The sequence below is a fragment of the Podarcis bocagei genome (assembly GCF_964188305.1).
Source record: "Podarcis bocagei genome assembly, chromosome: 7".
Classification (NCBI taxonomy): Eukaryota; Metazoa; Chordata; class Lepidosauria; order Squamata; family Lacertidae; genus Podarcis; species Podarcis bocagei.
The window spans coordinates 1,159,672-1,184,022 of NC_138132.1; the positions used below are offsets into that span (position 1 = coordinate 1,159,672).

A 24,351-nucleotide genomic window follows, 5' to 3' on the forward strand; every position below is an offset into this window, starting at 1 on the left:
AAATAAAGCAAGTCTTCTCATGCCATTTGTATATCACATAAGCAGCATAATAAATTTGCGACATCAGGTTCATTGTCAGCGGTCAGCGTATGACACATAGAGGATGTCACATAGAGGAGGGAGAAAGGTTGTTTTCTGCTGCTCCAGAGAAGCGGACACGGAGCAATGGATCCAAACTACAAGAAAGAAGATTCCACCTAAACATTAGGAAGAACTTCCTGACAGTAAGAGCTGTTTGACAGTGGAATTTGCTGCCAAGGAGTGTGGTGGAGTCTCCTACTTTGGAGGTCTTTAAGCAGAGGCTTGACAACCATATGTCAGGAGTGCTCTGATGGTGTTTCCTGCTTGGCAGGGGGTTGGACTCGATGGCCCTTGTGGTCTCTTCCAACTCTATGATTCTATGATTCTATGATTCTATGACTTTTGGGTTAATGAATTGGTTTGAACGCGACCAAAAATAAAGGGGAAACAGAACAGAGTGAAGAGAGAGCATTCCACATGGCCAAGCCCTTGTGGTTGAGCTTCGATTAAGGGTGAGTCGTGGGCCTTTCTCCTCTTCCATTGCCAACTAAACAATATAAAGTGTTGGTCTGTTGATGAACTTAGGCCCAGAAATGAACTGGCAACCAATGCAGGTATTTTAAAACAGGAACTACATGTATGCCAAAGGATTTTCGTGGGTCTTCAATGAGGAGGGGTAGATGCCACCTGTCAGGCTTCAGGGAATCCCATCCCTCCCCCAGTGGCCAGCCAAGAAGTCGATAACAAGAAGAGTTCCTGCTGAGTCCTTTATTCAATATTTACAGAGAGAGACTTTGAACAGCGCCTCTCCATTGCAGTAATGGCGTTGTTCTGAGTAAAGTCCCACCCCTCTGTCTCTCCTCTTCTACGTCATCCCTGCGTCGGCTGATCTGTGCTTTCTCCCTCTGTGCTTCCTGTTCTCCTACTCTCAATGCATGCTGGATCCTGGGAGAAGGAGGGTCAGGAATGCTTTCTGAAGACACAGAGTCTGTCAGCTGTCTCTCCCCTGGTGCTGCTTCTTCCTCCTTCTGCTCTCCCAATATTTCCCAGCTTCTCCCCTCTGCAGCCTCTGAACTATGACCTTCTGCAAACCACTGTTGTCAATCTATACTGTCCTCCTCTTCTCGGGAAGGTTCAGGAGGAGGGAAGGGGGTCTCCAGCATTCCTCTTGGGTCCAGTTCCTGACAGCACCTGGAGCCTGTTGGAGAAAAGGTGGGATAGAAATGCCATTAGTAAAAGAGGGAACCCAGTTGAGAACCCAACCGCTGCATTTGGGTCCAGTTTCCGAGGCGTCTTCCAGGGCAGTTCCACCCAGAGGGCGTTGCCACCGTCCCCTCGGATCCAGAGCAGGAAGTCCCTAAGGGACGGTGGCTGGAGCTAGACATGGGCCGTGCTGCCCACCAAGCCACCCAAGCAGATGTGGCTGGGTTGGGGTGAAGTTCTGGACTATGCAGTGGGGTGGGGAGGGACCCCCACTGTTGCCTTGGCTCCAGATTACACTCACTTGTCACTCACAGTTATGACTTCTTCCTCCTCCTCCTCTCCCCACGCTTCCTCAGAGAACATTCTTCTTCTCTTGGCTGTGCTTTGATATTATAATAGAAGAATGTGTTTGATTCATAGGATTTGCTGCACCTTGCAGTAGAACTTGGCAGAGGACCAAGGGGCTCCTTCCGATCTTCTGGAGATTTCCGGAAAGCCCAGATGGATGAGCAAGACTCAGCTGGCCCTGAAGCAGGAAGAGGCCATGCCATGGAAACGGGGAGCAGTGGGGGATCCTGGGAAAACTCCATGCAGAAGATCCTGGGTGAGGAGGACACCCCTTGCTCAGAGGTGCAGAGCCAGCAGCTCAGGCAGTTCTGCTACCAGGAGGCCAAAGGACCCCGAGAGGTTTGCAGCCAGTTCTACCATCTTGACCATCAGTGGCTGAAGCCAGAAAGGCACACGAAAGCTGAGATGTTGGACCTGGTGATCTTGGAGCAGTTCCTGGCTGTCCTTCCAGAGGAGATGGAGATCTGGGTGAGGGAATGCGGAGCGGAGACCAGTTCCCAGGCGGTGGCCCTGGCCGAAGGTTTCCTCCTGAGTCAGGCAGAGGAGAGGAAGCAGGCAGAGCAGCAGGTGAGAGAGACTTTCCTCTGGATCTCCCAAGGGGCTCCTAAGAGGAGGGAGAGTATTCCCAAATCATTTCCTAATGGCCCATCCTTTTTTGGAAAGCATCTAATTATTATTATTATTATTATTATTATTATTATTATTATTATTATTATTATTATTATTATTATTATTATTTATGACACCCATGTGGCTGGGTGCCTCCCAGCACATATAAAAGCATAAGATGACATCAGATGTCTTCTAAAAGTTACACAGTTTTTTATCTCCTTATCACCTGATGGGATGGCATTCCCCAGGGTGGGGGCCACTGTGGAGAAGGTCTTCTGCCTGGTTCCCTGTAACTTCACTTATCACAGTGAGGGAATCAGCAGAAGACCCTCGGAACTGGACCTCAGTTCATGGAGACGCTCCTTTGGGTATACTGGGCCTTTGAGGCCGTTTAGGGCTTTGAATTGTGCTGGGAAACGTTCTGGGAGCCAGTGAAGATCCTTGAGGACCAATGTTTCATGGTCCTGGCAGCCAACCCCAGACACCAGTCTAGCAGAAGCAGGAAGCAGCTTTCACCTCTGTCCCCCGAAAGCGCTTGCCTCTGCCATTCCTTCTCTAACCCTTCTCCCCATTCTCTGTTTTGAATCCTTGTTGCTCTTTCAGAGGAAGGATTTTTTGGCAGAAATGGGTCTTGATTCTTCTGAGGCAGAGAAGACTCCGTTGGACGCCAGAGTGAGGCCTCTGGGTAAGGAGGAAGGAGTGTTTTCTCCCCCGTTTTGTCACATTCTCTTGGTTTTGAAACTAATCTCTGAGTTCTTTGCATCTTTTGGGGGAAGACACCTGGAGCCCAGAGCTCGGGGGGGGGGGGGGGAGATGTATTTTTCCACAACGATTATATGAAATGGGTACAAATGTCCAAATGTACTCAGCAGGGGAGACATTTACGATAGTAATTTGATTAATTTACAATTACAGTTCAATAATGGCCTCATTATAACAATGCGAAATTACAATACAATTAGTAATACCAATCTTTAAGATATCAAATTATATAATATAGGTGCCCCCCTATATTACCATGCTAAAATTGATGGTTTGATGATTTTCTTGATTTCTGCATTCCAAAATCTTATTATGTTCAATTACCCTCCTGTCAAGATAAGAATCCTTTATACAAATAATATATAAAACTTCAAGTGAGACACTCCAGCTGTATCCTTACTCTTCCCATGTGTGGCAATCTTTCTGTTCGTGATTTTTTTTCCTGTCCTTGTAAAATGTTCTGTCTATCTTTTCCTGGTTGTTGCTGTTCTCCATCATTCCTTGGACGGAGCTAATATCCCATTTTGGTTTCAGAAATTCTCCATCACTCTGTCCTGTGCTTCGTTGTTTGGCAACTTTAACAGCAGCTTCAAAAATCACACTGTCCCAATAAATAATCAGTTTTTGCCATTTTTCTTCTCTGCCTGGGAAGGAGAGGGATCGGTCAGAACTGCAATTGACTCAGTAATGAACCTTATCAGCTCCTACACAACTTTCAGATTCCTTACATCCCTCTGTCTGGCCGAAGATAAATGTGCATTTATCCAATTAAATTAAATTCCAAGTCCTTTTAGCATTATTCAGTTCAGTCTGTATATTATAAAGGATGGGGAAGAGTCACCTCTAATTTTCCATCGTAAACATTTTGCAAAATAGAGCTTCCCTCCCTTTTTCCTTTTTGTTTTTACACACACAGTTCCATTTGATGTTAGATTCCATATCTGTAATCCAGTTTCATCCCTGCTCACCTGTACATAGATATTTTGAACTAGTATTCAATCTCAGGCTGCCAATTCATTAGTGTAGAGAAGAAAACTTGATATAAAGAAGCCATAGGCTCCCCTCCCTCCACCCACCATCTTTTGCACCAAAGTTTATTCTCAAATTCAAACCTTAAAGACCTTGCAGCTGGTTTAATTCCGCAGTTTATGATCTCATCTCTTCCAGCAACGCCTGTACATTAGTCCAAATTGAGCTCTGATTGACAGGAGAACCTCTGCTTCTTAATGGCAGCGAAGGAGGGTTTTTGGCAGGCCAAGGGCTTTTGCACTCAGCGCCTCCCTGCCTCCCGCAATCCATGCCGGAGCCGGAGCCTGGTACCGAGACAAACTGGGAGTGAAGCCCGTTCCCCCCTGTCCCTGGGGGAAACTTGCAAGGAGAATTACCCTCAGTCATCCTTGTTTTTCCATTGCCAACGATCTCCCGCTGTCTCCATTAAAGCAGAGCGGAACCGGAAGCTAGCAGGGGAGACTTGGACAAGCCCCATCTGTACTTAGAGATGCACTGTTTCACCTCTGAGAGAAGCAGGCGCTCACGGTTTCCACTTACCTTGGTCTCTCCCAGGTGACGGAATGATGCCACCAAGACCTGCTCCTTCATCTTTTCATGGTGGTGGAGGGGAGGCAGCAGCTGTGGACCCAGATCAGGTAGGGGGAAGGAGCCTTGTGGGGAAGGACTGCTTGGATGCAGACTGGCTGGACACAGTTGGATGCAGAGGAATGGTGGGAGGAGCCAGAGAAGAGGGAGCCGACTGGGAGGAGGAGGAGGAGGAGGAGGGGTCTAAAGCTGGAGAGGGAAGAGGGCTCAGGGAGCAGAGGGAGTCTGTGGCAGAGAGCAGCCCAGACTCCCAGGCAGAAGCTGCAGCAGGAGAGAGGGATGAGGAAGGCAGAGAGGGGTCTGGCCGCTGTAGAAAACAACAGAGCCAAGTGAATGTTCTCTAAGAGGACAGCCTTTTTCCTGTTCTGTTAGGGTCCAGTGTGCTTTGAAGATGTGGCTGTCCATTTCACTGATGAGGAGTGGGCGTTGCTGGATCCTGACCAGAGAGCTCTCCATAAGGAAGTCATGGAGGAAAATCGTGGGATCTTGGACTCTTTCGGTAAGGCTCCCTATTGGATCATCCTATCTGTTTTGTAATTCAAGACATCTCTCTATGTGACGAACCTCTGATATTTCAATGGGGCTCAACAGCGCCACCCACAGCACCTGGGATGCTAACACTCCCACAGGAAACCTTGGATGGATGGCTATTGATTGTTTTCCCTGTGAATATTCTTCCTCCAGTTCTGCCGTTTAAAACCATGATCGGGCTGTCTGAACTGCCCAGGCCTTCTTAAATGTAGGATTCAGAGTGATTTTTGACCAAAGAGTTGCTTGACAGATTCCACGACTGAACCAAACAAACTCCATCCCAGAAAAGAGCCAGGCTTTTTGAATCTCAGGCAGTGAACCCTGTAGTAATAATAATGATAATTTTATTATTTTTACCCTGCCCATCTGACTGGGTGGCCCCAGCCACTCTGGGCAACTTCCAACAAATAGAAAAACATAATAAAACATCAAACACCAAAAACTTCCCAATACAGACGTGCCTTCAGAAGTCCTCTAAAAGTTGCATAGTTATTTCCTTGACATCTGATGGGGGGGGGCGTTCCACAGGGTGGGTGCCCCGACCGAGAAGGCCCCCTGCCTCGTCCCCTGTAACTTCTCACAATAATGTAACATTTAAGTACAGTGGTACTTCGCGTTAAGAACTTAATTCGTTCTGGAGGTCTGTTCTTAACCTGAAACTGTTCTTAACCTGAAGCACCACTTTAGCTCATGGGGCCTCCTGCTGCTGCTGCGCTGCCAGAGCACAATTTCTGTTCTCATCCTGAAGCAGAGTTCTTAACCTGAGGTGCTATTTCCAAGTTAGCGGAGTCTGTAACGTGAAGCCTATGTAACCTGCTATACGACTGTAAGGAAACTTGAATAATAATAATAATAATAATAATAATAATAATAATAATAATAATAGTAATAATAATAATAATAATAATACTGATATGACGAGTTTCTGCTGTATTCTGTGATGTCTAGAATTTAAGAAAACATCCAAATTGGTTTAAGGTGATGCACATCATAATTAAATTTTTAGCCACTAAAGAAATTTAAATTTGGCAACTGCTACACACATATGTTCAATATACGAAAAGTGTTTTTCAGCACATAGAAGTGATGCGCAGCATAAATTAATAATGCAGAGTTTTAAAGAATAAGAGCTTTACTGAATTACATGCGCAAAGTCTGGAGGTGTGTAGTTAAACATCCGCCTTCAGGCAGCACTGTTCTATACAGTCTCCTAGTCAGTCCAATTATTGAACCAGCACTGTCAGACAGGTGTATCTGACGTAGATGATCCAAATATTGTTTGGCAGAGTCCAATTCTGCAATGTGCAGGACCTGTGATTCCTCTAGAGCCAACAAAATGTGCGCTCGGGCTCTATCATCTTCTTCACGTTCCTTCTCAGAGGGTTGTGGATTCAAACCAGTTTCCACACAGGACCAAAGTCTATCACGTTTTAGAACCAGTTCAGTCTTGAGAGCCCAAGTCAGGTAGTTCTTACCATTCAGACGTTTCATCTGGGCAGTGTTGCCAAGATTAATAAACCGCAGGTTGCTGAGCTGACGTGGCTTCTGCTCCTTGCTGCACCGGGTCTGCTTCTTTGGTACACGGCCTCACCACTGGACCTTCAGTCCCTTTGAGGTCCTCACCAACAGCACCCTGATTCTCCAGCTTTAGCAATTTGCCATCCATAAAACACTGGGCCCCATGACCTGACACGAAACGTAAATTAATAACGCAAAGTTTTATAGATTTAAGAGCTTTACTGAGTTAAAATAAACTTTTTCATAAACAACATGGTTCCAGACAGGTTGACTGAGATTCCATACTGACTCTGCTCACAACTGAGGGAGAGTGACTCTGACTGAAATCTTTCAGAGAACACACAGAGAAAATGGCTGCTAAGTCACATGTCAGAGTGACTCAACAGTTAGCAGTTAGGCTGAATAACTTTAGTAGGCCCAAATGATTGTGCAGTCCCAGCACTTCCCAGCCTGCTTTGCTGCTTCTGCTCTCATGTGTCTTCGTCACATGCCAAGAAGTTCACGTTTGCCATTTTTATTCCTCTACTCTTACATCGCCCACCACAAGGCAGCTGACTATGACCAAGTCAGTCCAGAGTCAATGTTCCCAGATATTTCTCCAGCTCTTAAAATTTGTTTAGATTTATTACTGCATACTGAACAACTTAGCATATTGAATATATCTTAATTTTAACAGGGAACTTTTCCGCATTGGCCACCTTTTTCAATAAAAGCACATTTTATGAAGATAGTACAGATGCATACAGTGGTGCCTCGCAAGACGAAATTAATTCGTTCCACAAGTCTCTTCGTCTTGCGAGTTTTTCGTCTTGCGATGCACGGTTTCCCATAGGAATGCATTGAAAATCAATTAATGCGTTCCTAGGGAAACCGCCTTCAGACCAGGTCCGGGGACAGTCTGTCCCCGGACCTCTTCTGAAGGCTGGGGGGGGGGCAAGGGCTTTTCCTCCCACCCCCAGCATTTTAAAAAACCCCGGGACAGCGGAGGACTTCTCCGCTGTCCGGGCGATCTTTAAATGCTGGCGGGCGGCATTTTAAAATCGCCCCGGGACAGCGGAGGACTTCTCCGCTGTCCGGGGCGATTTAAAAGCCCCTGAGAAGGCAGGCAGGGGGGACAAAGACTTTTGCCCCCCGCCCGCCTTCAGAAGAGGTCCTGGACCTCTTTTGAAGGCGGGCGGGGGGCGAAAGTCTTTGCTCCCCCCCGCCTGCCTTCAAAAGCCCTCCGGGACAGCGGAGAAACGCGCTGTGTTTCTCCGCTCTCCCGGGAAGGCAGGCAGGGGGGAACAAAGACTTTCGCCCCCCGCCCGCCTTCAGAAGGTTTTCCCGCCCCGCCGCCCGGCTTTGGAGCATCGTTCCGAAACCGGGCGGTGGGGGAGGTGTTCCCGCCCCGCTGCCCGGCTTCGGAGCATCGTTCCGAAGCCGGGCGGCGGGGGCTGGCTTCTCCCCGCCGCCCCTTGCTTCAAAAGAGGTCCGGGGACAGCGGGAAGCGCTTCCCGCTGTCCCCGGACCTGGGGCTGCGGGGAGTAGATCGCTTCTTCCCCGCTGTCCCCAGACCTCTTTTGAAGCAAGGGGCTGCGGGGAGATCGCTTCTCCACGCCGCCCCTTGCTTCAAAAGAGGTCTGGGGACAGCGGGAAGCGCTTCCCGCTGTCCCCGGACCTGGGGCTGTGGGGAGAAGATCGCTTCTCCCCGCCACCCCTTGCTTCAAAAGAGGTCCGGGACAGCGGGAAGCGCTTCCCACTGTCCCCGGACCTAGGGCTGTGGGGAGAAGATCGCTTCTTCCCCGCTGTCCCCAGACCTCTTTTGAAGCAAGGGGCTGTGGGGAGATCGCTTCTCCACGCCGCCCCTTGCTTCAAAAGAGGTCCGGGGACAGCGGGAAGACCCGCTGTCCCCGGAGCTTGCGGGGCAAGCTTCGTTTTGTGAAGCAAGCCCATAGGGAAATTCGTCTTGCGAGGCAACTCGAAAACGAAAAAACCTTTCGTTTTGCGAGTTTTTCGTCTCGCGAGGCGTTCGTCTTGCTGGGTACCACTGTATTTAAATTTGAACAAAATGACGTTACCAGGTTAAGCTGTACTTTTAAACACCTGAGAGAGAAAACATCTAATATTCAACAAGATTTGTATATGAAACTAGACATTTTTACAGAATGAAAGGAACATTATAACATCTAACTCCCTTCAGTTCTTCCCCTGTCCCAAGCATTAATGAGCATTGTTTCATAATTTGAGACTGCACTTCTTCCCGAGACTCTAATCCGTTTGCCTCTTAGTTTCAGGTGGTGATGAATTGGAAATGAAGAACAAGGGAGACCACAACGAAATCCAAAGAGTGGTGAAGCCATATCAGGATTCAGACTGTGGAGAGGGCTTCAGTCAGAGCTCCTATTCCACTTCTCATCGTAGAACTCATACAGGGGAGAAACCCTATCAGTGCTTGGAATGTGGAAAGAGCTTCACCTGGAAACAGAGTTTCGCTGCCCATCAAAGAATTCATACAAAAGAGAAACCCTATCATTGCTTGGAGTGTGGAAAGAGCTTCAGTCACAGCCACAACCTCACTTCCCATCGTAGGATTCATACAGGAGAGAAACCATATCACTGCGTGGAATGTGGAAAGAGCTTCAGTCAGAGCTCCCATCTCACTGCACATCAAAGGATTCATACAGGGGAGAAACCATATCACTGCTTAGAGTGTGGAAAGAGCTTCAATCAGAGGGCTAAGCTCACTTCCCATCAAAGGATTCATACAGGGGAGAAACGCTTTCAGTGCGTGGAATGCGGAAAGAGCTTCAATCAGAGGGCTAAGCTCACTTCCCATCAAAGGATTCATACAGGGGAGAATCCATATCAGTGCTTGGAATGTGGAAAGAGCTTCACTCAGAGTGCCCATTTCACATCCCATCAAAGGATTCATACAGGGGAGAACCCCTATCAGTGCTTGGAATGTGGAAAGAGTTTCAGCCGGAGGGCCCATCTCACTTCCCATCATAGAATTCATACAGGGGAGAAACCATATCAGTGCGTGGAATGTGGAAAGAACTTCAGTCAAAAAAGCAATTTCAGTTCCCATCAAAGAATTCATACAGGGGAGAAACCCTATCAGTGTGTGGAATGTGGAAAGAGCTTCAGTCAGAGGGCCCATCTCACTTCCCATCATAGAATTCATACAGGGGAGAAACCATATCAGTGTGTGGAATGTGGAAAGAGCTTCCGTAACAGCCACAGTCTCACTTCCCATCAAAGGATTCATACAGGGGAGAAACCATATCACTGCTTGGAGTGTGGAAAGATCTTCAGTTACAGCTACGTTCTCACTTCCCATCAAAGAATTCATAAAGGGGACGAACCCTATCAGTGTGTGGAATGTAGAAAGAGCTTCACCAGGAAAGGAAGTCTAACTGTTCATCAAAGAATTCATACAGGGGAGAAACCGTATCAGTGCTTGGAATGTGGAAAGAGCTTCACCTGGAAACAGAGTTTCGCTGCCCATCAAAGAGTTCATACAAAAGAGAAACCTATCACTGCTTGGCGTGTGGAAAGAGCTTCAGTCACAGCTATACTCTCACTTCCCATCGTAGAATTCATACAAGGGAGAAACCCTATCAGTGCGCGGAATGTGGAAAGAGCTTCAGTCAAAAGAGCAGTTTCACTTCCCATTGTAGAATCCACACAGGAGAAAAACCCTATCCGTGTATGGAATGTGTAAAGAGCTTCAATCTGAGGGCCCATCTCACTTCCCATCAAAGGATTCATACAGGGGAGAAACCCTATCATTGCTTGGAATGTGGAAAGAGCTTCAGTCACAGCTATAGTCTGACTTCCCATTGTAGAATTCATACAGGGGAGAAACCCTTTCAGTGCGTATAATGTGGGAAGAGCTTCACCAGGAAAGAGTCACTTCCCATCAAAGAATTCATACAAGAGAAAACCCCTTTCAGTGCCTGGAATGTGGAAAGAGAGTCATTAACAGCTCCACTCTCACTTCCCATCAAAGAATTCATACAGGGGAGAAACCCTTTAAGTGCTTGGAATGTGGAAAGAGCTTCACCTGGAAAATAAGTTTCACTTCCCATCAAAGAATTCATACAGGAGAAAACCCCTTTCAGTGCCTCGAATGTGGAAAGGGCTTCACCAGGAAAGTAGGTCTCACTGTCCATCAAAAATTACACACAGTTGAGGAATCATATCAGTGTTAGGAATGTGGAAAGAGCTTCAGTCAAAAATGAAATCTCATTTCATCAAAGAATACATATAGGGGAGGAATCATATCAATGCCAAGAGTGTGATCGGAGGGATTTATGAAAGTCTCATTTTTAAAGTTCTCTAAAAAAATACAGTTGTAGCTCTTAAAAGGACTTAGAGCTGGCTGAAAATGCTAAAATCAAGACAGGCTTCGACAAGTTCGTTTCTCTTTGGAGGAAAATATTTCTTCTACTCTGAGCCACTTAAAGAGAATTGGATTCCTGCAAGACAACCACTCTTATCTGGACGTCTAAATTGCTATGTCCTCTTGGACACATTCTTTTTTCTGTTTTATGGTTCCTCTCTTAAAGTAATTATTTGGTTTATTTGTTTAATTCGAATCTTAATTTGAGAAATTGGATTTTATGTTAAACATCTTATGTGTGTTGGGGATCAGGCTGGAAGGAAGAGGGAGGGCTGGAAAAATGCAGGAAACATGATCTCTTAGGAAAGAGTTATTCTGTGACCTTGACAAACTGAAAAGGTGCTGCTGGAAAATAGGCTGCTTTGAGAACAAGGGAGAGGGAGATTTTGAATATGGCAGTTCAAAAACAGTTTACACCAGGCCTGTGTTAAATTTGGAGAATCTATGACCCCGAATTGATAAAAATAATGAAATGGTGACAAATTTGACCACTAAAACAGAGACACTGACAAAGAAAACAGAAGCACTAGATGTCTCCATGAAAGGAAGGGAGGAGAAGTCTGAAAAGCTGGAAGACAAAAAATGGAAATCAGAACAGGAGACGCTTAGGATTGATGTGGACGGTTTGGGTGGGAGATAAGAGGCAATTGCGGGCACTTTGGCGGTTCTTGAGGTGAGACAGAAAGCCCAGCCTCTGAGACGGAGAGGAGGGAGGAGAGCAGGATTTTAGGAAAGATTTGAGCGGAGTGGCTGAGAGTGGAAGAGGAATTCATGGAAGAGGCGCCATTCTCCTCACAGCTGGGGGTGGTGGCTTTTGGGTAGAAAACCAATGTGAATAAATCCCCCCAGTGTCACCCCCTGGCCGGTCCTCCTGTCTCCCTCTCCCTGTGCCCCCACCCTGCCCCAATCAAAGTCCCAGCCAGCAGCTGCCCTCCAGGCCTTCCTCCGCCCATCTTGGGGCCTCAAGGCATGCGGGCAAGATTTGGTGGGGGGCCAGGCTGGGCTCAGAGGTCTGCTTTCCTCTCCTTGCACTGGGAAGCTTGTCTACTAACTAATGGATAAAGGGTTGTTTGGAAGACTAAGCCCTCTCTACCCCCACCTTGTTTTGAAATAAAGCCTATTTAGAAATTGGGGACACGGAGGAAGGAGAATGTTATGTACTAAGCTTTGATCCTAGAACAAAGGGCAAGTAGGATCCTAGAATGCAACAACTGATTGACTTGCAGGAAAAGACCAATCAGGCTCCAGGAGGGAAGCAGAATCAGCCAATCAGACGGGACTCATTGTGTAAATAATGTATACAAAAGCCTGAGGTTTGGGGGGCAATTAAATCACTGTTTTACAAGCTGCAATAAAGAGCATGAAATCACTACAGGACTCTGAATATATTTCACTGGCGATGAAGGTGGGATCCTGCTGAGCTGTCTGCCGCACAACGCACACAGCTGCCACACGCAACACAGAATTGCACCAGTCATCCAGGCTACAGCTCCAGGACCAAAGGACCCAGAATGGCGACAGACAACCGCTTCATGCCGTTCAGCCCGGCCTCAGGAGACTTGGAATGATACGCCACCCGCTTCCAGTTCCTCCTGGAGGCAAAGGACGTCATGAGACAGCCAAGAATAGGGCAACCTTCTTCAGCATCTGTGGAGAAGAAACGTTCAAGATCGCCTAAGCCATCCTTGCTCCCACAAATATTGCGACACGATAATAGAACGGCTGAAGGGGCACTTCTCGCAACAACCCTCGGGGGTAGCGTGTCACAATGCCTTCTAGGCAAAGCGGCAGGTCTCCGGAGAAACCATAGCCAGGTATGTGACCTCCCTTTGCCAGGCTGCTCGGCTCTGCAACGTCACAGAGCTGGAGAACATGCTTGGCGACTGCCTCGTGGGCGGCCTGAGGGACGAGAACCTGCAGTGGCGCCTCTACGCCAAGAAGGACCTGACGCTCCAGGCTGCCCTAGAGGAGGCTTTAGCAACCGAAGCTGCCGAGAGGTCAGTGCAAGGATTCCAGTCAAACATGTCGTCCCAACCAAGGATCCACCATGAGGACCTCACCGACGACTCAGAATCCAACCGGGAGGACCTGTACTGAGTGCAGCAGCGCACATAAGCGGCACGCCCACCACGACAGCCTCGTCCGGAAGACGGGAACTGTGCAAGTTGCGGGGAGAGCCACGAGCAGAGGACTTGCCATTTCCGCAACGCAGAATGCCGACAATACAGAAAAGTGGGACACATCGCCCGGGTGTGCCATGCCTGCCCTGCCCTGCCCGATGCCTCGAACCAGATGGCCGACCCAAGAGTCCCAGGCCCCGTGGTCTGATACACCAAGGCAACTCGACTGAGATCACAGACTGTCAGGTATACTAGTTGCCTCATTCTAATGCGGACAAAATTTACATCGAGGCACAGATAGGGGCAGCCCTGTTCCACCTGGAGCTTGATACAGGATCACTCCTGTCCATAATCTTGGCATGGACATTAAGGAAATTGTGTCCCAGTGGCGGCTCCAAGTTAGGCCAGCCCCATTCACCCTCCGGGAGACTTCCACAAACGCAAGGTCCCCACGATGGGGGTGGGAACCTTCAATGTACAATATCGAGGGTGGAAGTGGCGGTTGGACTTGATCGTGGTCAAGGGGTGCTACGTTAGCTTACTGGGGTTGGCATGGTTTGGGGCACTGGGGCTAGCCATCACTGGGGTGAACCGCACCAGCTCCCACATGGACGCCATGTGCAAAGAGTTTCCAGAGGTTTTCGATGGGGCATTGGGATGATATACTGCCCCCCCTGGCCTACAAGTACACCCTGCAATACAACACATCAGGTTCAAGGCCCACCAGGTCCCGTTCACTCTCAAAACCCCGCACTGACGAGAAATTAAGACTGGCTTGTGGAGCAAGGAGTGCTCTAGCCAGTGCCTAATGCCCCATGAGAAACCCCAATCATCACACCTGTCAAGCCCAAAGGCTCAGTCCACATCTACGCAGACTACAAATGTACCATAAAGAAGGCCCTTACGGCTCATGCATACCTGGTGCCAATGGTCAGCCATGTCCTCGCCACCCTGGTGGGATCTAAGAATTTTGGCAAGCTGGCCCTGGCCCAGACCTAGTCCAGAAGTGACCGAGGCCAAGCAGCCACAGGAACCAGAACCACAACCGAGTGGACCAGCGGCATCCAACCCAACGACCCCGTCACAGCTGGAAGCCCTGGAACAAGAGCCAGAACCAGGAACCCCAACCGAGAGACACCCAAGACCCAAGACCGGATGGAAGAGAGGTGCTGGTGGCTTACTTTTCCCAGACCCTCTCCACAGCCGAGAGGAGCTATCCACAAATAGACAAAGAGGGCCTGGCAATTGTGAAGGGAGTAAAGAAATTTCACGATTTCTTGTATGGACCCCCCTTTACCGTTGTGTAAATAATGTATATAACAGCCTGAGGTTGGGGGCGGGGTGCAATTAAATCACTGCTTTACAATCTGCAATAAAGAGGATGAAGTCACTACAGGACTCCTGAGTAGATTTCAGAGAATCTAATGCATTTTCTGTTGGGAGTGTCGAGCAAGGAGATTGGAGATGGTTGCCAGTCAAAGGGTAGTTTAAGACGCTGGGGGGGGAGAGCTCCTTGTGAAAGGGGGGGCAGTTTTGGGAGACATTCCAGCCGTGCCATTGGCAGCCAGAAGAGGAATCCTGGAAGAGGACACTCCAGGCTCATCTATTCCAACCCCTGCAATTCAGGAACCCCGGTTCTTAGTCCCGCCAGCTCCCTTGAGCTGGGCAACTCAGATGCCTGAAGCAGCGCCCCATTGGAGAGCAGCCTTGGGTCGCCTCTGGAGCTGGCTGGACCTTTTGGACGGCTGTTTCCATCCCCCCTGCCTTCTGCTGGCAGGCCCGGTTGGGAGTTGTAGTCCAAAGCCCATTGAGGGTGCCTGGTCCTGGAGGTGGTTTTCAAGTTGGAACTATGTTTTGACCCTTGGCCAAAAGGAGATGCCACAAAGTGTGTGTGTGAGGGGGGGGTGTCTTTTCAGTGCCAGGATACAAGGTGCTCTCTTGACCCGGGAGGCCAATCCCTCTCCCCCACCCCTAGAAAAGGGGGTCTTCCCCTCATCCTCTCCTTGCAGGACCCCCTTTTCCTTCCTCGGAACCAACTCTCTCTCAAGGGACCCTGGAGCCAAACCCTTGCAGAGTTTTACTTCTCAAGCAAAGGGGGGGAAGGAATACATTCTTGTTGCTCTTGAGATGTACAGAAATCTCTTCTCCTGGTTTTTAGCACCGCAGGCCTGCTGTGATGGGCTTCCTTGTCCCCCTTGCCACTGAAAAATTCCATTTAACTGCCTCTTTGCCGATTGTTACGTTTAATTACTTTTCCTAAGGTAAAGATGTTACGCTGCATCTTTGAGACACTGCACTTAGTGCTGCTTTTTCTCTTCTGGGTTTGAATAAAACTTCATCTGTGGACTTTTTGTGTGGTCCTTTCCTGCTGCTTGATATACAAGGGGCGCTGAGTGATTTCGTTGTCCGTGGCATTTCCAGCCCCCTTTTCTCTCCAGGGGCTCCAGGGGCCAGAGACATGGCTCTCTCCCGCAGCCCCAGGCAGAGAGAGGGGCTCCTCCTCCGGGACACGGGTTCCCCCTTCCCACGCACACGCGCCCAGTGCTCCTTCCTCCCAGGCCCCCCCGGACCCCCTCTTGCTGGGACACGGCTCTGCCCCGCAGCCCCCAAGAGAGACACCCCCGGGTCCCCCATCTGGCCCCTGCGCCCCCCCTGGAAGGCTCCCCGCTCCCCCGCCCCTTCGCAGCCCCAGGCAGAGAGAGGGGCTCCTCCTCCGGGACACGGGTTCCCCCTTCCCACGCACACGCGCCCAGTGCTCCTTCCTCCCGGACCCTCCCAGGCCCCCCCGGACCCCCTCTTGCTGGGACACGGCTCTGCCCCGCAGCCCCCCCAGGAGCCCCCAAGAGAGACGCCCCCATCTGCCCCCCAAGACCCCCCCTCCCCCCTTGCGGGCCCAAGTGCGGCCTCTTCCCCTCGGAGGGAGCAGCCCTGCGCCTGCGCGACGCCGGGAGAGAGAAGGGTTAAGGGGCGCCGAGCTGGCTTCCTAGAGAGGACAGGAAAGGAAGGCGGGCCGCTCCTCCTCCTCCTCCCCTCTGACGTCCCTTCCGGCCTCGCCTTGGCCGGCCGGGCTCCTCTCGGGGGAAGCCTGCGGAACTCCCTGCCCCGCGACGCTGAGGTACAATCACGGCCTTTCCTCTTCCTCCTGCCCCGGACCAGGCCCCCCCCCGAGCCCCGGACAGGGAGGGAGGGAGGGGGGCCCGAAAGGGAGGGTCTCTTGGCCCGGCTTCCCGGGAGTTTTCAGGCTCGAGGGGGCAGCTGGACGGGGTCTCCTTCCGGGGGGGAGGGGCTCCCTTTCTTTTATCTCCCCTTATTTTCCTTTCTGGCAAGAGATCTTGTTCAGGTTTGAAAGGAGATGGGCGAAAGTGGGCATCCAATACCCCCCCCCCAATATCTTTTTATCCAGGATAAAAGCAAGGAATCTAAAGAAGCGCACAAACAGAAAGGAGGGTCACGTCCTACTTCGCTTCCCTTGGCATCTGGCAATAACCTTAATTTTCACTTGGCATTTTCCCTGCCATAAAAAATGAGAGAAATATTTCTGCATCCCCCATCTTGACATATGCTTTAATTTCAGCACATAATTATTTTGAAGAAGAAGAAGAATAATAATAATAATAATAATAATAATAATAATAATAATAATAATAATATCTTTATTGTCATTGCCCCCTCTCGGGGACAACGAAATTACTTGGCTGCTCCATCCACCCAGGTAGGGCACTCCACACAAAATCAAATCAACTATAAAAACACTAATTAAAACAATACAGTATAAAACAGCAAGGAAGATTAGATGACTTTCAAAGTCCAGGCTTCCCATTCAGGGCCGAGATCGCTCTGGGGAAGAAGCTGTTCTTAAGACGGCTTGTTCTTGTCTTCATCGTCCTGTATCTCCATCCCGACGGCAGGAGCTCGAAGAGACAGTGACCAGGATGCGATGGATCTTTTACTATGTCCAGTGCCTTCCTATGGCACCTTGTGGCATAATCTGCTCTAAGGTGGAGAGTGGGCAGCCAACAATGCTCTCTGCTGCCTTAACAACCCTGCACAACCCCATCCTGTCCTGGGCAGTACAGCTTCCGTACCACACACATAAGCCATAAGTGAGCACGCTCTCAATGGCACAGTGATAGAAGGCAAGCAGCAGTTTCTGCGGAAGATGGTTTTTCCTTAGAATTCTCAAAAAGTACAGTCTCTGCTGCGCCTTCTTCACAAGCCCCCTTGTGTTGACACTCCAGGACAGATCCTCTTGTAATTCAATGCCCAAAAATCTGAACGTTGTTACCCTCTCCACACAGACCCCATCAATCAAAAGTGGCTGGACATTGCTCTTCTGTCTCCTGAAGTCCACCACAAGCTCCTTTGTCTTCCTTGTATTTATGAGCAAGTTGTTAGCTCTGCACCACTCTGTCAGCCGCTCCACCTCATCTCTATAGTCCGTTTCACCCTCCCTTTCAGAGATGAGCCCAATCACGGTTGTGTCATCTGCAAATTTGACAACCCTATTACTAGGGTGAGCAGCGACACAATCGTACGTGTAGAGAATATAAAGGAGCGGACTGAGTACGCATCCCTGTGGTGTTCCTGTGTTAGTCCTAAGCATACTAGAGGTATAAGGGCCCAACCGAACCCTCTGGGGGCGGTCTGACAAAAAGTCCAATATCCACCCACAAAGTGATAACGGAAGCCCCAGATCTTCCAGTTTAGACATCAGACGTTGTGGTAGAATGGTATTAAATGCCGAGCTGAAATCTAAAAAAAGCAGTCTGGCATAACCCCCCCGCTGCTCCAAATGTGCAAGAACGGCATGGAGGGCAATCGCCACAGCATCCTCTGTCGATCTTTTCGTTTTATAAGCAAATTGGAATGTGTCCAGTCCCTCTGGTAGGCAGGCAATGACATAATTTCGTACCAGCTTTTCAAAGCACTTCATGATTATAGGTGTGAGTGCTACATGACTTTTGGGTTAATGAATTGGTTTGAACGCGACCAAAAATAAAGGGGAAACAGAACAGAGTGAAGAGAGAGCATTCCACATGGCCAAGCCCTTGTGGTTGAGCTTCGATTAAGGGAGAGTCGTGGGCCTTTCTCCTCTTCCATTGCCAACTACACAATATAAAGTCTTGGTCTGTTGATGAACTTAGGCCCAGAAATGAACTGGCAACCAGTGCAGGTATTTTAAAACAGGAACTACATGTATGCCAAAGGATTTTCGTGGGTCTTCAATGAGGAGGGGTAGATGCCACCTGTCAGGCTTCAGGGAATCCCATCCCTCCCCCAGTGGCCAGCCAAGAAGTAGACAACAAGAAGAGTTCCTGCCGAGTCCTTTATTCAATATTTACAGAGAGAGACTTTGAACAGCACCTCTTCATTGCAGTAATGGCGTTGTTCTGAGTAAAGTCCCACCCCTCTGTCTCTCCTCTTCTACGTCATCCCTGCGTCGGCTGATCTGTGCTTTCTGCCTCTGAGCTTCCTGTTCTCCTACTCTCAATGCACGCTGGATCCTGGGAGAAGGAGGGTCAGGAATGCTTTCTGAAGACACAGAGTCTGTCAGCTGTCTCTTCCCTGGTGCTGCTGCTTCTTCCTCCTGCTGCTCTCCCAATATTTCCCAGCTTCTCCCCTCTGCAGCCTCTGAACCATGACCTTCTGCAAACCAGTGTTGTCAATCTATACTGTCCTCCTCTTCTCGGGAAGGTTCAGGAGGAGGGAAAGGGGTCTCCAGCATTCCTCTTGGGTCCAGTCCCAGACACCACCTGGAGCCTGTTGGAGAAAAGGTGGGATAGAAATGCCATTAGCAAAAGAGGGAACCCAGGTGAGAACCCAACCGCTGCATTTGAGTCTAGTTTCTGAGGCGTCTTCCAGGGCAGTTCCACCCAGAGGGCCTTGCCACCGTCCCCTCGGATCCAGGGACATTAAGAGGGACATTATTATGAGGGAGAAGGATATTAAGAGGGACATAATTGTGAGGGAGAAGTATATTAAGAGGGAAACACCAGGAAGCTTCCCTTCTCTCTCTATTACTAAATCTCTGTATGTCGGCCATTTTCCCTCCCTAATTCTTTATTTGATGGAAAGTCCAGTTTCCGAGGCGTCTTCCAGGGCAGTTCCACCCAGAGGGTGTTGCCACCGTCCCCTCGGATCCAGAGCAGGAAGTCCCCAAGGGACGGTGGCTGGAGCTAGACATGGGCCCTGCTGCTCACCAAGCCACCCAAGCAGATATGGCTGGGTTGGGGCGAAGCTCTGGACTATGAAGTGGGGTTGGGAGGGACCCCCACTGTTGCCTTGGCTCCAGATTACACTCACTTGTCATTCACAGTTATGACTTCTTCCTCCTCCTTCTCTCCCCACGATTCCTCAGGGAACATTCTTCTTCTCTTGGCTGTGCTTTGATCTTATAATAGAAGAATGTGTTTGATTCATAGGATTTGCTGCACCTTGCACTAGAACTTGGCAGAGGACCAAGGGACTCCTTCCGATCTCTTGGAGATTTCCGGAGAGCCCAGATGGATGAGCAAGACTCAGCTGGTGCTGAAGCAGGAAGAGGCCACGCCCTGGAAACTGGGAGCAGTGGGGGATTCGGGGAAAACTCCATGCAGAAGATCCTGGATGAGGAGGACACCCTTTGCTCAGAGGTGCAGAGCCAGCAGCTCAGAGAGGAGGCCAAAGGACCCCGAGAGATTTGCAGACAACTCTACCACTTTTGCCACCAGTGGCTGAAGCCAGAAAGGCACATGAAAGCTCAGATATTGGACCTGGTGATCTTGGAGCAGTTCCTGGCTGTCCTTCCAGAGGAGATGGAGAGCTGGGTGAGGGAATGCGGAGCGGAGACCAGTTCCCAGGCGGTGGCCCTGGCCGAAGGTTTCCTCCTGAGTCAGGCAGAGGAGAGGAAGCAGGCAGAGCAGCAGGTGAGAGAGACTTTCCTCTGGATGCTCCCAAGGGGCTCCAAAGAGGAGGGAGAGTATTCCCAAATCATTTCCTAATGTCCCATCCTGTTTTGGAAAGCAAAAGACATCAGATGTCTTCTAAAAGTTACGCAGTTTTTTATCTCCTTCTCACCTGATGGGAGGGCATTCCCCAGGGTGGGGGCCACTGTGGAGAAGGTATTCTGCCTGCTTCCCTGTAACTTCACTTATCACAGTGAGGGAATCAGCAGAAGACCCTCGGAACTGGACCTCAGTTCATGGAGACGCTCCTTTGGGTATACTGGGCCTTTGAGGCCGTTTAGGGCTTTGAATTGTGCTGGGAAACGTTCTGGGAGCCAGTGAAGATCCTTGAGGACCAATGTTTCATGGTCCTGGCAGCCAACCCCAGACACCAGTCTAGCAGAAGCAGGAATCAGCTTTCACCTCTGTCCCCCGAAAGCGCTTGCCTCTGCCATTCCTTCTCTAAGCCTTCTCCCCATTCTCTGTTTTGAATCCTTGTTGCTCTTTCAGAGGAAGGATCTTTTGGCAGAAAGGGGTCTTGATTCTTCTGAGGCAGAGAAGACTCCGTTGGACGCCAGAGTGAGGCCTCTGGGTAAGGAGGAAGGAGTGTTTTCTCCCCCGTTTTGTCACATTCTCTTGGTTTTGAAACTAATCTGTGAGTTCTTTACATCTTTTGAGGGAAGACACCTGGAGCCCAGAGCTCAGGGGGGGGGGGAGATGTATTTTTCCACAACGATTACATGAAATGGGTACAAATGTCCAAATGTACTCAGCAGGGGAGACGTTTACGATAGTAATTTGATTAGTTTAAAATTACAGTTCATTAATGGCCTCATTATAACAATGCGAAATTACAATACAATTAGTAATACCAATCTTTAAATATCAAATTATATAATATAGGTGGCCCACCCACCCCCCACATGCTAAAACTGATGGATTGATTTCTGCATTCCAAAATCTTATTATTTCTGCATTCTAAAATCTTATTATTTTCAATTACCCTCCTGTCAAGATAAGAATCCTTTATACAAATAATATATAAAACTACAAGTGAGGCACTCCAGCGATATCCTTACTCTTCCCATGTGTGGCAATCTTTCTGTTTGTAATGTTTCTTCCTGTCCTTGTAAATTGTTCTGTCTATCTTTTCCTGGTTGTTGCTGTTCTCCATCATTCCTTGGGCGGAGCTAATATCCCATTGTGGTTTCAGAAATTCTCCATCGCTCTGTCCTGTGCTTCGTTGTTTGGCAACTTTAACAGCAGCTGCAAAAATCACACTGTCCCAATAAATAATCAGTTTTTGCCATTTTTCTTCTACACCTGGGAAAGAGAGGGATCGGTCAGAATTGCAAATGACTCAGTAATGAACCTTATCAGCTCCCTCACAACTTTCAGATTCCTTACTTCCCTCTGTCTGGCCTAAGATAAATGCGCATTTATCCAATTAAATTAAATTCCAAGTCCTTTTAGCATTATTCAGTTCAGTCTGTATATTATAAAGGATGGGGAAGAGTCAGCTCTAATTTTTTATCGTAAACATTTTGCAAAATAGAGATTCCCTCCCTTTTTCCTTTTTGTTTTTACACATACAGTTCCATTTGATGTTATACAGTGGTGCCTCGCAAGACGAAAAGAATCTGTTCTGTGATTCTCTTTGTCTAGCGGTTTTTTCATCTTGGGAAGCAAGCCCATTGACGGATTAGCGGATTAGCGCTATTAGCGGCTTTTAGCGGCTTATCTGCTGATCGGATCAGCTGATAAGCGGCTCAGCGGCTTAGAAAAAGGGGGGGAGAAAGGAAAAAAAACGAGCAGGAACTCGCAAGACATCGTCGTCTTGCGAAGCAAGCCCATAGGAAATTCATTTTGCGAAGCACCTCCAAAACGGAAAATTCTTTCGTCTAGCGAGTTTTCCGTCTTACGAGGCATTCGTCTTGCGGGGCACCACTGTATTCCATATCTGTAATCCAGTTTCATCCCTGCTCACCTGTACATATATATTTTGAACTAGTATCCAATGGCGGGCTGCCAATTCATTAGTGTAGAGAGGAAAACTTGATATAAAGAAGCCATAGGCTCCCCTCCCCCCACTCACTGTCTTTTGCACCAAATGAAGTCTTTACTCATATACAAACCTTAAAGACCTTGCAGCTGGTTCAATTCCTCAGTTTATGAGCTCATCTCTTCCAGCAACGCCTGTACATTAGTCCAAATTGAGCTCTAATTGACAGGAGAACCTCTGCTTCTTAATGGCGGTGAAGGAGGGTTTTCGGCAGGCCAAGGGCTTTTGCACTCAGCGCCTCCCTGCCTCTCGCAATCCATGCCGGAAGCAGAGCCAGGTACCGAGACGAACTGGGAGTGAAGCCCGTTCCCCCCTGTCCCTGGGGGAAACGTGCAAGGAGAATTACCCTCAGTCATCCTTGTTTTTCCCTTGCCAACGATCTCCCGCTGCCTCCATTAAAGCAGAGCGGAACCGGAAGCTAGCAGGGGAGACTTGGACAAGCCCCATCTGTACTGAGAGATGCACTGTTTCACCTCTGAGAGAAGCAGGCGCTCACGGTTTCCACTTACCTTGGTCTCTCCCAGGTGACGGAATGATGCCACCAAGACCTGCTCCTTCATCTTTTCATGGTGGTGGAGGGGAGGCAGCAGCTATGGACCCAGATCAGGTAGGGGGGAGGAGCCTTGTGGGGAAGGACTGCTTGGATGCAGACTGGCTGGACACAGTTGGATGCAGAGGAATGGTGGGAGGAGCCAGAGAAGAGGGAGCCAACTGGGAGGAGGAGGAGGAGGGGTCTGAAGCTGGAGAGAGAAGAGGGCTCAGGGAGCAGAGGGAGTCTGTGGCAGAGAGCAGCCCAGACTCCGAGGCAGAAGCTGCAGCAGGAGAGAGGAGGGATGAGGAAGGCAGAGAGGGGTCTGGCCGCTGTAGAAAACAACAGAGCCAAGTGAATGTTCTCTAAGAGGACAGCCTTTTTCCTTTTTTTTTTAATAAAGATATTTATTGCGATTTTCTTTACATAACACAAAAAGAAGAAACACCCAAACATACAGAATACCATCACCACAAAGATAAGAAATAGAATTATACAGATAATAGATAGGAAAAAGATGGGGAAAAAACTAATATACAGTTGTTGGCTAATCATATTTTCATTCTCTTAAGACTTCCTCACATCTCCCTTCTCTGCGTTCTCAGTTCAAAAGTTATCAACAGCAATTTATTACCTTGTTTCAATTCGTAACTTTTCTTATATATTATATTTCAAACGTTAAATATCTTTACCAGCTTATTTTCTTATATCATAAAGCCAAATTACTGCTGCCCTTTTACTTTCAGACTTACACCCTTCTAGCATTCACATAATTTGTAGTGTTTTTGTAGATAGTCTTTAAATTTTTTCCAGTCCTCTTCCATCGTCTCTTCTCCCAGGTCTCGGATTCTGCCGGTCATCTCTGCAAGCTCCATGTATTCTATCAGTTGCGTCTGCCATTCTTCCAGTGTGGGTAAATCTTGGGTTTCCAGTGTTTTGCAATAAGTATTCTTGCTGCTGTAGTTGCATACATAAAAAAAATTCTGTCTTTCTTTGCCACCCCTTGGCCGACAATGCCCAAAAGGAAGGCCTCTGGTTTCTTGAGGAAGGTATACCTAAATACCTTTTTTAGTTCATTATAGATCATTTCCCAGAAAGCCTTAACCCTTGGGCATGTCCACCAGAGGTGGAAGAATGTTCCTTCAGTTTCTTTACATTTCCAACATTTATTATCGGGCAGATGGTATATCTTTGCTAGCTTGACTGGGGCCATGTACCACCTATATATCATTTTCATAATGTTTTCTTTCAAGGCATTACATGCCGTGAACTTCATTCCGGTGGTCCATAACTTTTCCCAGTCAGCAAACATAATGTTGTAACCAATGTCCTGTGCCCATTTTATCATAGCTGATTTAACCGTTTCATCCTGTGTGTTCCATTTCAGCAACAAGTTATACATTTTTGAAAGTACCTTGGTCTTAGATTCTAACAGTTCTGTTTCTAATTTTGATTTTTCCACCTGGAAACCTATTTTCATATCTAATCTGAAAACCTCCCTAATCTGAGCATAATGTAACCAATTTTGCACCTTATCCTTTAGTTTCTCAAAACTCTGCAGCCTCCAAGTGTCTCCTTCTTTTTCCAAAATTTCCCAATATTTCGGCCAATTGGCCTCCATATTGAGTCTTTTCTGGGCCTTGGCTTCCATTGGTGATAACCACCTTGGGGTCTTATTTTCTAGTAAGTCTTTATATTTTGCCCAGACATTAAACACTGCCTTCCTGACAATATGGTTCTTG

General features: G+C 48.5%; 2 protein-coding genes and 2 long non-coding RNA genes across 4 annotated transcripts in view; 3 read left to right on the forward strand and 1 right to left on the reverse strand.

Annotated features, from left to right (window-relative positions):
- Window positions 1–24,351, forward strand: part of LOC308590292 (uncharacterized protein) — a 35,751-nt gene that overhangs the window by 958 nt on the left and 10,442 nt on the right. The window contains exons 2-5 of the mRNA XM_081200205.1: window positions 1,645–2,139; window positions 2,788–2,869; window positions 4,510–4,592; window positions 4,915–5,041. Coding sequence (XP_081056331.1) covers window positions 1,726–2,139; window positions 2,788–2,869; window positions 4,510–4,592; window positions 4,915–5,041 — 706 coding nt within the window. The 5' untranslated portion in view covers window positions 1,645–1,725. The remainder of the gene's footprint in view (window positions 1–1,644; window positions 2,140–2,787; window positions 2,870–4,509; window positions 4,593–4,914; window positions 5,042–24,351) is intronic.
- Window positions 6,368–10,784, forward strand: LOC308591474 (uncharacterized protein; the record flags this gene model as incomplete). Its single annotated transcript, XM_081202239.1, has 3 exons — window positions 6,368–6,537; window positions 8,859–10,118; window positions 10,678–10,784. Exons 2-3 carry the CDS (start codon window positions 8,882–8,884, stop codon window positions 10,782–10,784), a joined length of 1,344 nt encoding a protein of 447 aa, XP_081058365.1. The 5' UTR covers window positions 6,368–6,537; window positions 8,859–8,881.
- Window positions 10,916–14,094, reverse strand: LOC308590624. Its single transcript, XR_014009810.1, has 2 exons — window positions 13,604–14,094; window positions 10,916–12,283 (listed from the first exon to the last, which is right to left on the reverse strand). It is a non-coding gene; the product is annotated as an uncharacterized lncRNA (long non-coding RNA).
- LOC308590647 lies at window positions 16,059–16,601 on the forward strand. The gene is made up of 2 exons (XR_014009837.1): window positions 16,059–16,210; window positions 16,425–16,601. It is a non-coding gene; the product is annotated as an uncharacterized lncRNA (long non-coding RNA).